Source organism: Nicotiana tabacum, chromosome 5 (assembly GCF_000715075.1).
Source record: "Nicotiana tabacum cultivar K326 chromosome 5, ASM71507v2, whole genome shotgun sequence".
Lineage (NCBI taxonomy): Eukaryota > Viridiplantae > Streptophyta > Magnoliopsida > Solanales > Solanaceae > Nicotiana > Nicotiana tabacum.
In genome coordinates, this window is record NC_134084.1 from 163,653,261 (window position 1) to 163,667,861 (window position 14,601).

At 38.7% G+C, this 14,601-nt stretch overlaps 1 protein-coding gene across 1 annotated transcript; it reads right to left on the minus strand.

The window, feature by feature from the left end:
* Positions 1-11,660: 11,660 nt before the first annotated feature.
* On the minus strand, positions 11,661-12,530 carry LOC107819161 (uncharacterized). The gene is made up of 2 exons (XM_016645251.2): positions 12,359-12,530; positions 11,661-12,307 (listed from the first exon to the last, which is right to left on the minus strand). Exons 1-2 carry the CDS (start codon positions 12,528-12,530, stop codon positions 11,661-11,663), a joined length of 819 nt encoding a protein of 272 aa, XP_016500737.2.
* Positions 12,531-14,601: the final 2,071 nt, after the last annotated feature.

The window sequence follows — 14,601 nt, forward strand, 5'->3', positions numbered from 1 at the left end:
AAACGGTTTTGACAGGCCACTCGGGGCCAGAGAGGCACTGAGATTATCAGAATATAACTTTAATGTCGATGCTGCCAGTATCGTATCTGCCATCAGGCGCACCAAAGTGGTTGCGGCCATTGCAGTCCGACCCTACCCAAAGAGACCCTAACCTAGTGTGTAAGTATCATGGGACTCATGGCCACATGACCGAGGACTACCAGCAATAAAGAGAAGAAGTGGCCCAGTTATTCAATAATGGGCACCTCTGGGAATTTTTGAGTGATCGAGCCAAAAATCACTTCGGGTTTGTTTGGAAAGCCACCAAGTAATTGAAATTGGTGTAATTACTAGGGTAGTAATTACACACCTAGTAATTACATAGTTGTGTAATTACGATGACCTGTTTGTTTGTCATAGTGTAATTACAAGTTTACTGTTTGGTTGCACAAACGTAATTACACAGTTAGATTAAATTTTAAATGAAGTAATTATCAAAACATAAAAGTTAATATAACAAATATATGCCTAAAAATATTTTTTATATGTTTTCAAATCTATAATATTTAGTTTAGATACTTCAAAAAACTAAAAATATACGTTTTGTAAAAACATCATGGAATTCATGTTTGATTAAATAATTTACTATTATTATAAATATAATGTCATAACATTATTTAAATGTTTGAAAAAACTAATCTATTAATTCTAACTAAAATATGAACAACATGTAATGTGAGACAATACTACTAGAACAAGTAAATTGGAACCATAAATATAACACAATTTCAAAATTCAAAAAAAAAAAAATAGTTTAACATATGTCAAATTCCAACATAATAATAGTAAATTCCACTATGCAACTTAAGATTAGGAAACATAATAAGTTTATAACCACATTCAACAACAAAATTCCACTTTAATTGTATTACTCATTATATGTCAAGTTTGTTAATGACTCATTATTTTTAATATTAAGAGGTGTAGTTTCAAAAAATAAAAAATAAAAAAATATAAGCAATTACATGTAATCACAATAAGTAAAGATAGAGAAATACAAGATAAATAATGTACAAAGAAAAATATATTTTCAAATTTCAAAAGAAATTAAAAAGTAAAAATAAAATTTAAAAATTAAACTAATAAAAATAAAAAGTTAAAAAGATAATAAATTAAAATAAAAATAAAAAGGAAAGAAACTAAAAAGTAACATTGTAATTACACAGTGTAATTACCACCAATTCTCACCTCTCCCTTGAGAATTGGAGAGTGTAATCAAACTCCTCCAATTACACCCAATTCCATGCTGACCAAGTAATTACTTGGCCAAACAAATACGCCAAACTGTGTAATTACACTCAATTACACCGAAATACATTCCAAGGTGGCTTTCCAAACATGCTCTTCAGGAATAGGGACTCCAACAAACAGGCCGAACAAGAGGAACCTCAACACGTCATTAACATGATCATTGGTGGAGTTGACGTCCCCCAGGGACCAATTCTAAAGTGCACGAAGGTGTCCATCACAAGGGAAAAATGAACCCGAGATTATATCCCAGAAGGGACCATTTCTTTCAATGATGAGGACGCTGAAAGCATTTTGCAACCGCATAACGATGCACTAGTAATATCTTTCCTCGTAAATAAATCTCGAGTCAAGCGTGTGTTAATTGATCTAGGTAGCTTGGCCAATAGCATCAAATCGAGGGTCGTAGAGCAGTTGGGCTTACAAAACCAAATAGTGCCAGCAGTCCGGGTCTTAAATGGATTCAACATGGAATGCGAAACTACTAAATGGGAGATAACCCTGTCGGTGAACACCACCGAAACCATTCAGGAAATAATATTCTATATGATTGAAGGGGATATGAGATATAATGCTATATTCGGACGGCCATGGATTCACAATACGAGAGAAGTACCCTTGACACTACATCAAACACTGAAGTTCCCTACATCGGGAGGGATCAAGACGGTTTACAGAGAGCAGCTGGCTGTAAAATAAATATTCGCGGTCGATGAGGTGATCCCAATGTCAGCACTCTCGACATCAAAGTGCATGGAGCTGGTTAGGAAGGAGGAAAGCAAATAGCAATCACCGATACCAGCCCCGACCAAACCATAGAAGCAAGAAGCAGTCGAGGGTGATGATTACAGAGTTCCTAGGTCGTTCACCCAACTGATGATTCTGATGCAACAAAATCAACAGTTGAGGAGCTAGAGCAAGTCATATTAATCAAACACTTGCTCGATCGGAAGGTATACCTAGGCTCGGGGTTAACTCCCGAGCTTAGGAGAAAACTCATTGAATTCCTTATAGCTAACATAGATTGTTTCGCTTGGTCTCATCTTGATATGAAAGGGATTCCGCCAGAAATAACCTCTCATAATCTGAGCTTGGATCTGAAGTTCCACTCGGTTAAATAGAAGAGGAGGCCTCAATCTGAAGTCAAGCATGCATTCATCAAAGATGAGGTATCCAAACTCCTTAATATTGTTCCATTCGGGAAGTTAAATACACGGATTGGTTAGCTAACATAGTGGTAGTACCTAAAAAGGGGAATAAGTTAAGAATGTGCATAAATTACAAAGACTTGAACAAGGCGTGCCCTAAGGACTCTTTTCCTATGCCTAACATCGATCGCCTGATTGATGCAATAGCCAGGCACGAGATACTCAGCGTTCTCGATGCCTATTATGGGTACAACCAAATCCGGATGGACCTAGGAAATCAAGAAAAAACTTCCTTTATCACTAAATTTGGAACCTACTGTTATAACATAATGTCATCCGGACTAAAGAACGTTGGCGCCACATATCAATGCCTAGTAAATCGAATGTTCAAAGAACTAATACGAAAGTCAATGGAAGTTTATATTGACGACATGTTAGTTAAGTCCTTGCGTGTAGAGGACCATTTGAAGCATTTGCAAGAACCGTTTAAGATACTAAAGAGATACAACATGAAGCTGAACCCGGAGAAATACACATTCGGGGTCGGATCCAAGAATTTCCTTAGATTCATAGTTTTTAACCGAGGGATTGAGATCAATCCCGATAAAACCAAAGCTATAGAAGACATCATCATTGTGGATAGTGTCAAGGTTGTTCAGATGCTAACCATGCGTATAGCTGCCCTATACCGGTTCATATCGAGGTCTTCCAATAAGAGCCACCGATTCTTCTCATTATTGAAGAAGAAGAATAACGTTTCTTAGACCCCATAATGCCAACAAGCATTGGAAGAACTCAAATGGTATCTTTTGAGTCCACCCTTGCTCCATAACTCCGAAAGTGGATGAGCAACTGTACCTGCACTTGGCAGTATCCGAGGTAGTGGTAAGTAGAGTCCTAGTCCGGGAAGAGGAAGGTATGAAATTTCCTATCTATTATGGTAGTAGAACTCTAGGCGAGATCGAAAAAAGGTATCCTCACCTGGAAAAATTGGCGCTCACTTTGCTAAGCGCCTCTAGAAAATTAAAGTTATATTTTCAATGTCACCCCATATGCGTCATAACTTATTACTCACTAAGGAACATAATGCCTAAACCCAAGCTCTCTGGCCGGTTGGCTGAATGGGCCATAGAAATTAGCGGGTACGATATTGAATATCAACCTCGAACTGCCATCAAGTCACAAATTTTGGCAGACTTCGTGACCGACTTTATGCCGGCCTTAATACTTGAAGTCGAAAAGGAATTGTTGTTAACCTCGGGGACTTCCTCGAAAATCTAGACCCTCTTTACGGATGGTGCCTCGAACACAAAGGGGTCCAAACTCGACATCCTGTTGAAGCTGCCTATAGGTAACGTAGTTAGACAATCTATTAGAACTGTGAAATTGACTAGCAATGAGGCCGAGTACGAGGCGATGATTGCAGGTCTCAAATTGGCTAAAAGCCTGGGGGCCGAGGTGGTCGAAGCTAAGGGAAATTCCCTCCTTGTGGTAAATCAAGTCGATGGGACGTTCGAAGTAAAAAAAGAACAAATGTGAAGGTTGTCACATCTCCTTTTTTGCACCCCGAGGGGGGATACAAGGGAGTTTTTTCAATTTAAGTGACATTATTCGAAATGGGATTTATTTATTTATTTCTTCAGAGTCGCCACTTGGAATAGTTTATTTAGGTGTCCCAAGTCACCGGTTTATTTCAAATCCCAAATGGAGAAAATTTTCGACTTTATTTCAAAGTCTGCGAAGCAGAAATTCTAAGTAAGGAATTCTGTTAACCCGGGAGAAGGTGTTAGGCATTCCCGGATTTTGTGGTTCGAGCACGATCACTTAAACTATCAAAATTGGCCTAATTATCTGATTAATTACACATTTTAAAACCTATTGTGCATTTTTAGCTTTTGTAACCACTTTTAATTGATTTTAGGAAGATTCAATGTCATTTAAAACACGTCGTAAACCACGCTACACGAAATGCACTCGCGGTTCGCGACATGTTCTATTTAACATTATTGAGAATTGGAAAATGGGTCGCATAAAATGCACACCCAAGATTTAGTAATTAAAAATCACAACTACGTCACGGGAACCGTACTCGTAGCTATGATGAATTATTTAAAAAACGCACCTAAAGCAACTACGAAGGTTGAAATTAATAACAACATTTATGAGGGCCATGAAGAGTTTAATTGATGGCACACCTCAATTTTTATAAGGGTTAACTCCTGAATTAATTTCATGAGGGCCATGGGTTAAGGGATTTTAGGGCTCACCTCAATTTGATTTTAGTTATGGGAAATTATTTAAATAAGGCTAAGATCCTAATTGAGGTTTAAACTAGAGTTTCTTAACTTAAAGCCAAGCTTTCGAATTACTGTGAGTGGCTGTTTTGGGCCAAGACGTCCACATTGGACTAAACCCGAGAAAAACTTAACTTTGAAAAAAGCTGGACTTGGGCTCCAAACTTGGGCCCAACTGAACGAAAGTTCTAGGGGTCTTGCTTATTTTGGGTTTTAACTAAGTTTTTTCCCACATTGGGCTTCAGGCGGGCCCAAATGCTATATGTGTTCTAGTTGGGCCTATCTACCTTTACATAATATACAAATTAGTCGAAAAGGCAGAAACAAATTCATTCTTGAAAAAACATCGAAATACAAGGCTAGTTTGAAAATTAACTACACTACATTGATTTGCAAGATACATCAGATATACATTTGTAATTTTTGCAAGGAAAAGACAATCGCAACAAAGTCGAGTTGTTGGGTTCAACTACCCAAGCCCAATGGCCTGGGCCCAGACTTGCTCAGGTGATTCCCATATTGGGCCTTGTTGCAAGTCTAGCACAACCTTGTGCTACCTTCAAACAATTCTGCTACAATAGGCTATATTTAATTGAAAGAAAAAGAAAAAAAATCATAATACTATGAGACTAAAGTAATAATGAAACATAATCAAATTTTTAATTAAAAATGTCCCAACAGTTCGTTTAGTACTGACAGTCCATAAATTTACAACATGATCCATAAATCTACTACTATCCGTTTACTATGAATTTACAGCAATGCTCCTAAGTGTAACTAACATCTCAACAAATGAACAACAATTCTCCTAACTTCAGGTCTTCCACTTCCACCAGAATTTCTTGAAAATACAAGCTTCAAACTTGCAAGAAATTAGCTATAGAGTTGTTTCTCACAAGTCAGCCTCCCACCTTGAAATTTCTTGGCCTTGTGTTCACTCGTATGCAAGGCAATAAAGATAAAACCAGTTTTCAGCATTTTTGAGATTCATTAACTAACATGTTTTTAGTCTAAATGATAAACAATCAAACAAAAGAGAAAGGAGACCATTCAGCAATCTAATATCCATGTTTCAAACAGTCACATCTACTATATTCATACCAAAATAGCCAAGTATCACGTGGAATCTCACTCATTATACATGTTTTATCACAAACTTACTGATTTTATTACTTCAAAACAAAATAATACATGAGAGGGGTGGAATACCTTGTAACAGCAGGAAACAAGTAGTAGGAAAGAGCTGAATACTAGTTCAGAACTTTGGGAAAGAAGCAGCCAGCAAAAACAGACATCAACAGTAAGAATCAAACCAAGAAAACACCCAGAATCAACCAAATCAGAAGACGTCCAAAACGAGAAATACCAGCCTAGAAGTCTAACCGGAAAAGTTGAAGTTTCTCTTTTTTTTCCACAACTTTAAATGCAGAAAATGCTAAGGAATATCTAGTGCTGATGATTGCTAATGATTTTCCATTTTTAGAATGAGGGAACCTACATATATAGGCTGTCTAGGGAGAGTATCTTTTGAGCATATTCCTTATCCTAGGGTAAAAATAGTACTGTCCTTGGTACAACTGTCCTATATTTCAGCATCTTTTGTAACAGCTAGGACAGTTGTACCTTTTCTAGTAAATTTCTGATTTTTAGCCTAATTAGAAATCCATTATTAGCCTTTGAATTACCACCTTTTCAGTTTTATCTTAAACTTTTAGGTTCAATTAAGCCCCTAAAGTTTCTATCTGTGAGCAAATCAGGATAAACAAGGAGAAACCTAAAAATGGTTGAAAATTTGGATCAAAATGCCTAAGAAGATCAAATGGGTGTAGTCAATCAATAAGCAGAAACATCTAATTGATTAAACCTAAACAATATTGAACAGAAACAGAATTACAAAGACTAAAAAAAAAACCTTAAACGAATTTGAATCTAACATGAAAGAACAGTTACCTAATTAATCCAACCCATGCAATGGCCTAATGAAACTCAAACATGCTTCAATCAATTTACTAAACACGAACAAATAATTCACTACACAGTTGTGAAGTAAGGAAAAGAAAATCTAAAATTGTAAACCTAAAACATGCGGCTAGAGGAAACAATTAACATGAAGAAAGACAATTAACCAAAAGATACAATAAACAGAAAAAGAAATTACCTAAGTTTGTTCCTTTATGAACCCGACCAAACTTCAGCAAGGTAAAAAATGAACTTGAAACTACCTTTAGTCGACTGTTATCAACAAGAACAGTCGACTAATGGACATTTTGGGTTCACATGACCTATAATTGACCGAAAAAATCAAAAGGGAAAAAAAATTAAGGTTCAATGAATCTGGAATTTAAGATTCGAGGGGTTTGGCTGGGACTTTTGGGAAATCAACGGTGAGACAGTGGTGAGAGAGGGATATGGATTACACAGTGTGAGTATAGATTTGGAAAGGGGAAGGCAGGGAGATTGTGGGGTGTTAATTTGATGGTATTTCGAGGTGGTCTGCCGCCGTGAGACGATTTCCGGTCAGCAGACCACGGCGGAGACGTTGAGGTTTTTTAGGCGGCTAGGGTTTGTAATCTCTGAGTTTGAGAGACGAAGTGGGGGGGATATGTCTCATTCAGACTGTTATATGAAAAATGATAGACCAGTTCCAGGCCGTTGGATTAACGAGATCCAACGACTGTGATCAATCATTCACAAAACAGGGGTCGATTGGGGAACGAGGGAGCTAGACTAGGTGTATTTGGTTTTGGGCTAGGGTTGGACGGATTTTGGCGCAATCTTTTGGGATGGTTTGAGTATTAAAATCAGTCAAATTCCAAAAAATCCAATCCTCTTTTATTCCTCTTCTTTTATTTCCAATTTCTTTTCTTTTTTTTTTATAATTAAAAAACCTAAAATTGAAATCCTAAATTATCTAAAAATGTAAAATTAAACTAATCAACTAATTACAAAAATTATAAAAGCTACATAATTCTAAATTAAAAGAGAAAAATCAATAACCTAAAAATAAAAAGAAAAAGTGTAAAAATGAAGCATTTTTTGTGATTTCATTTTATAAAATAAATAATTACTGATTAATCCTAAAAATATAAAAATAAAGCGTAAATGCAATGTAAGATATTTTTTGTTATTTTTTATGATTTAAATAAAATTAAACATGCACAGAAATGCAAATAATTAATAAAATTCTACAAAAATTCCTAAAAATGGAAAATAATTAAGAAAAAATCTATTTTCTTGGATTCTGTAGGAGTAATTCATATAGGGAAAAAATCACATGCTCACAACTACCCCTCTTTGCTCAGAAATACGACGAATTTTTGGGCAAAGATAAAATGAGCAATTATGAGGGATTTTTGCCCGTTTGAAACTCCATGAGAAGCATCTTTTGAAAGAGTCTGACCGAACCTTGCTTCACAGGTTGACTACATATCCTTGGCTATAAAGGAATTAGGTCAGTGTAGTTCTAGAAGTTTTGGTAGCTGGGACTACCGGGAAACTGTTATTTCACTATTGTTGTTGTTGTTTCTGCTTGCTGAGCTCCTTATTACACCAAAATGAAAGATGAAAAGCTAAACTAGCTAAACCTATCAACTACGAGTTACAAGATTCCTATCTATAAACCTTCTAAAGCTTAATCTTGAGTCTTGGCTGGTTCTTCCTGCAGACTCCGATCTAAATCTTGATGTTCGTTAGCTGCAACCGCTGGTTCATTCTTCTTCAGCTTTTCGGATCAAGGTGAGATATGCAAATCTTATGACTTCAATCATATCTTGAGCAGTCTGCATCTTTTCTCCGCTTCTACACTTTAGAGCTCATTTTCTTTTATTTGAATCGAGACTTCTTATTTTGGTCACCTCAAAACTTGTGCCTCAAGGTAAAAACCTGCTCAGGTAACAAAACAATCAAACGAGCGAAATTTTCTACCCTGGTTTTCACTAGGAAAATTTTTGTGAGTTATTGCAACGACATCTAAACTATTTTTTATTGAAAGCAATAAAATCAGGATTGTGTATCCTTAGGAAAAAGAGATTAAGGAGTGGAGCCCTATATCTACAATGAAATCAACTAGGGACCGGGGGCCCTAAGTTGGAAAGATTGCCAGGTTATACTGGAAAGCTAGGTTATGCTGGGAAACAAAAAGGTCATCGGGTTATGCCGGAAAAGAAAAAAGGTCCTCGGGTTATGCCGGGGAGGTCATCGGGTTATGCTAGAAAATAAAAAGGTCCTTGGTTTATGCATGGGAGGTCCATGGGTTATGCCGGGAAAGGTCATCGGGTTATGACAGAAAAGAAAAAGGTCCTCGAGTTATGCCGGGGAGGTGTACGGGTTATGCCGGAAAAAGGGAAAAGTCCTCGGGTTATGCCAGAAAAGAAAAATATCCTCGGGTTATGTCGGAAAGGTCCACGGGTTATGCTGGGGATCAACTAGGTAATGGAACCCTGTATTGGAAAATACTACCAGGTTATACTGGGAGTGACTACGGAATGAGACCCTATGTTGGAAAAACGTAGCTAGATATTGGAGGCCCTATGCTACCATGGTTTTGGATTGTCTTCTTCTTTCTTTTCATTTACTTTTAGCACTTTATTCAGGGGAATGCATGGAGAGTTTGAAAGGGACTTCCCTTTTTGGTTTAACTTCCGCTATAGGACCATTCTGGTCTCCGCGCACCTTGCTTTTAATGCACCTGCTTCTTACGAGGTTGTTTTGGATTGCACCTGTTTTCTAATCAAAGAACAATTTGTCAGTTTGAAACAGTGGTTGGTTTTGTGGCCTTGAGTGTTTTGATCTCGGTCCAACTCTTTTTATGAAATCCTTTACTGCTTGCTGGCTTTCTGGAGGCCGATTTCTCTTCTAAAACCAAGTATTTTGACATTTCCAAAATTTCACATGATGGTTGACCCGTGTGGGGCTTTGGCCTTTCTTATTTTGACTTTATGGGTGCTTGACTTTGGATTTTCTTTCCTTTTCAATAATTTTAACTCTGTATCATCGGCCATCATGGCCAGTCGAGATCGACTTGATGCACCTGCTAAGGCTGGGCGTCTTTACTTGAACTTGGCTTTTGCTAAGCAGAACCTTGTAAAACCAATCTTGCCATCTTTTCTCTGTATTAGTTTCGGAGGAGGATTAAATCGAAAGGGATTCAAAGAAAAGTAAAGAAAGGACAGGATAATGAATTCAAAAAGAAGTATCCCTTTCGGGGGAGTAAATAAGAACTTATCTGGAGTGCATGCAGACTTCAATAGACATGAGATGCTTCTTGGACTGGATACCCGATCTGCGCAACTATCCAACCCATTATGACTTGCATTTTAAAATCGAAAACCCTTGCCAGGACTCTTTCAGTGCCAATGGTTGTAAGGAATTCCTTCTTCTCGATCAACGGCGCCCTTTGTGGGTTTTTGCCAATTGACTTCTCTCATTTCTCTTCTCAGTGTCGCCTTATAGTGCTCTTTGTGAGTTTTTACTAACAAGACTCTCTCATTTTTAATTTCTCTGCTCACTGTCGCCTTACAGTGCCCTTGTGGGTTTTCACCAATAAGACTATCTCAATTTGTTTCTCTCATCTGGTTGAATTAGATCCAAGCAGCCGCATTCTCCGATTCTTGAACATTCTCACCGTTTGATCAGAAGGACTTGAACAGGATTTAGGGTAAAAAGAGTTTGGATTGAATTACAACTTTAGAACCTTTCTGGTGAACCGTCGCCGAACCATTATAACATATGCTCCGGTTTCACTTTTAGGGGAATTTGGAATTTTGTTTTGGTGTGACTGAACTCTAGAGAGAGGTCGCCTATGTATACTTTCGGAATCAAGTCGAACGCAGTTCAGGAAAACTTTTATTTTTGTTTTTCTTTTTGTTTTAATTTGATTTTTTGACAAACATTTTTAGGTTCCAAAGAGGATAATCAAAGAAAGGGTAACCGTAGAAGGGTTAAACGTAATACCTTTTGACTGCGTCTGTGTTGCCAGCTGTTTCAGGATCATTTCCTTCAATGTCTCCCAGGTACAATGCCCCTCTCGGAAATAATTTTCTTATAATGTATGGGCCCTTCTAGTTAGGAGCGAACTTTCCTTTTGCCTCCTTGTGATGAGGGAGAATACGTCTCAAAACAAGTTGCCCCACTTCAAAGTTCCTAGGCTGTACTTTCTTGTTATAGGCTCGGGCCATTCTTTGTTGATACAGCTGCCCGTGGCAAAATGCGGCCATCTGCTTTTCGTCAATCAAGGTCAACTGTTCTAGACGGGTCTTGACCCACTCACTATCCTCAACTTCAGCCTCAACGATGATTCGGAGAGATGAAATTTCAACCTCTGTGTGTATTATGGCTTCAGTGCCATAAACCAATAGATAGGGTGTTGCTCCGATTGATGTGCGCACAGTTGTGCGATATCCCAAAAATGCATATGACAACTTTTCATGCCACTGTATCGAACATTGGATCATCTTTCTAAGAATCTTCTTGATATTTTTGTTTGCTGCTTCAACAACACCATTAGCTTTGGGCTGATAAGGGGTAGAATTCCAATGCGTGAGCTTAATTGTTCCTATATCTCCCTCATCAAGTGACTATTCAAGTTTGCAGCATTATCCGTAATGATAGTTGTAGGGATACCAAAATAGCAGATGATGTTGGAGTGCACAAAGTCTACCACTGCCTTCTTAGTGACGGCTTTGAGAGTGACTGCCTCAACCCATTTTGTAAAGTAATCGATGGCAACCAATATGCATCTATGCCCATTTGAAGCTTTTGGCTCGATTGGCCCAATGACATCCATACCCCAAGCAACGAACGACCACGGTGTTGTCGTAGGATGCAGTTCTGTAGGTGGTGCATGAATCGGGTCACCGTGCACCTGACACTGATGACATTTTCAGACAAAACTGAAGCAATCTTTTTCCATAGTCATCCAGTAATAGCCTGCTCAAAGGATTTTCTTTTCCAGGACATATCCATTCATATGAGGTCCACACACTCCTGCGTGTACTTTATGCATGATTCTCCCGGCCTCTTGGGCATCCACACATCTTAACAAGTTGAGATCTGGAGTCCTTTTGTACAAGACTTCCCCGCTCAAGAAGAAATCGCTGGCAAGCCTTCTAATGGTTCTCTTTTGGTTTCCATTGGCTTGCTCGAGATACTCTTTTGTTTTCAGAAATCTCCTGATATCATGATACCATGGTTGAACATTTGGTTTCACCTCAACCACATTGCAGTAACCATGCCTTTCTCGGATTTGGATTTCCAACGGGTCAATGTGCACATTTCCTAGATATGGCAACATTGAGGTCAAAGTAGCGAGTGCATCAGCTAACTCATCATGAAAATGAGGAATGTACCTGAACTCGACTGACTTGAACCGCTTGATAAGATCTTCCACATATTGCATGTATGGAATAAACTTAACATCCCGAGTTTCCCATTCACCCTGAGCTTGTCGGATAATCAGATCTGAGTCTCCCGTGATTATTAATTCCTCCACACCTTGGTCGATTGCCATATTCATACCCATAATGCAGGCTTCATGCTCGGCAGTGTTGTTTGTGCAAAAAAATCGAAGCCGGGCTATGGCTGGATTGTGTTGACCAGTGGGTGAGATCAAGATTGCCCCAATCCCGACACCTTTTGCATTCACAGCTCCACCGAACAACATTTTCCAAGCATTGGTGTCTTTTGATGTTACCTCAAATGAATTTACTTCATCGTCTAGAAAGCAAGTACTCAAGGGCTGATTCTCATCATTAACAGGATTTTCAGCTAGGTGATCCACTAAAGCTTGGGCTTTCATTGCCATGCGGGTGACATAGACTATGACAAATTCAGTGAGCAGGATTTGCCATTTTACCAACCTCCCGGTGGGCATCGACTTCTGGAATATGTACTTTAAAGGATCCAACCCGGTGATGAGGTAAGTGGTGTAGGCCAACAGGTAATGCATAAGCTTCTGAGCGACCCAAGTTAGGGCGCAGCAAGTTCTTTCCAATAGGGTATATTTGGCTTCATAACTTGTGAAATTTTTGCTTAAATAGTAGATTGCCTGCTCTTTCTTCCCGGTCACATCGTGTTGCCCGAGGACACAGCCGAAGGAATTCTCCAAGACTATTAGGTACAAAAACAAAGGCCTCCCAGGTTCAGGTTGGACCAAGATTGGCGGATTTGATAGATATTCTTTGATTTTGTCAAAGGCTTCTTGACATTCATCGATCCATATTATCGCTGCATCTTTCTTCAACAGCTTGAATATGGGCTCACATGTGGAAGTCAACTGAGCAATGAATCGGCTGATGCAATTCAACCATCCCAACAAGCTCATAACCTCTTTCTTGGTTCTCGGAGGAGGTAAATCCCGAATAGACTTTATCTTCGTTGGATCTAGCTCAATACCCTTCTGACTGACTATAAATCCCAAAAGTTTTTGAGACAGAACTCCAAATGCACATTTAGCCGGGTTTAGCTTCAAATCATACTTGTGCAGACACGCAAAGAACTTTCTCAGATCCCGAACATGGTCATCCTGTGTCTTGGACTTAATGATCATATCATCCACATACACCTCGATTTCTGGGTGCATTATGTCATGAAAGATGGGAGTCATAGCTCTCATGTACGTTGCCCCAGTGTAAGCACGTGATTTTTGACCCTCCCCGAGAATTTTCACATTTTTAGCGTGAATATGTGAAATTAGGTCTAGTATAGCTATTTTAACTATTTTTACTTTATTTCGTTGCAAAAAAGAAAATCACAAAAAATATATATATAATTTTAGTTTATGTATTTCTCATAAACTTGAAAAATAAAAAAAATTGCACTTTATTTCTGTACTTTATATAATTTCGAAAATTACAAAAAAAATATAATTCTATTAAGGTTTTGTAGTCATTTTAATTTGGGAAAAATACAAAAATATTACCTCATGTTTTATCTTAATATTTAAAAACGAAAATTACAAAAATAGTTTTATTAATATTTTGTAGCTATTTTAAATCCTTAAAAAATATTTAAAAAGATATAGTTTTGTTAAATACTAGTCTTATTTTTGGTAGTTATTTTCCTTATATAGGACTAGTTAAGCAACGTCGTGTTCTTATTTCTCGGGTCCGGGGAAAAGAATAATATTCGGGTTCAAACTACCCGGTTTTAGGCCTAATTTCGGACCTAACCCATAATAAACCGTGTCCAGGACACATGGGGAACCCCACCACGCGTGGGGGACATAAACCTTGAACCCCACCACGCGTGAGACTCATTTTTCTTGGCAAAACATTACAAAACACGGACAAACACATTTGACAAGGGGACGGATTTTTAAAAATTTTTGGGAGGAAGAGACTATTCATCTCCTTTCTCCCTTGAAAGAACGAAAGGCAAAAATCTACTGTGAAAAACGAACTCCCCCTCCACCAGCTTCACGAACACCATCAGCAAACCAACCTTCCCTCCGTCCCTTCACCAACGCCTGAAACCACCTGCTTCCACGTCCAACCAACGACCAAACGACCACCTCTATCGTCGGACCCATCACCTTCCCCTCGTCGACCGCCGGCGTACACCACCCTACTCCAAAACCCTCACGTAAAACCACCCGCAAAACCTAGAAGATTACCGTCCGAACACCACCCCGTCTCCCTCCACCTCCGTCAACTGCTCAAACGACCATCGTCCAAACACCACCACCAGTTCCAGCCATCCCACGCACCCCAGCAACACCCAGACAACCACCCGTCAAGCAGCAGCCATCGCTACTGCATCGTCCAAACACCCCTCCGTCAACTGCTCAAACAACCCTCCACAGCTGCTCCCCCACGTCCACCGTCGCCCAGCTCCCCCCAGCTCACCTCCTTCCCTAGCAACGAACCAGTCACCAT

What these genes read in the sequence shown, in the direction of transcription:
- LOC107819161 (XM_016645251.2), bottom strand. Translation starts at nt 12,530, where the DNA reads ATGGCAATGAAAGCCCAAGCTTTAGTGGATCACCTAGCTGAAAATCCT. An exon ending in TGGAGCTGTGAATGCAAAAG is followed by an intron (nt 12,308 to 12,358) that starts GTGTCGGGATTG and finishes AACACAATCCAG; the next exon opens with CCATAGCCCGGCTTCGATTT.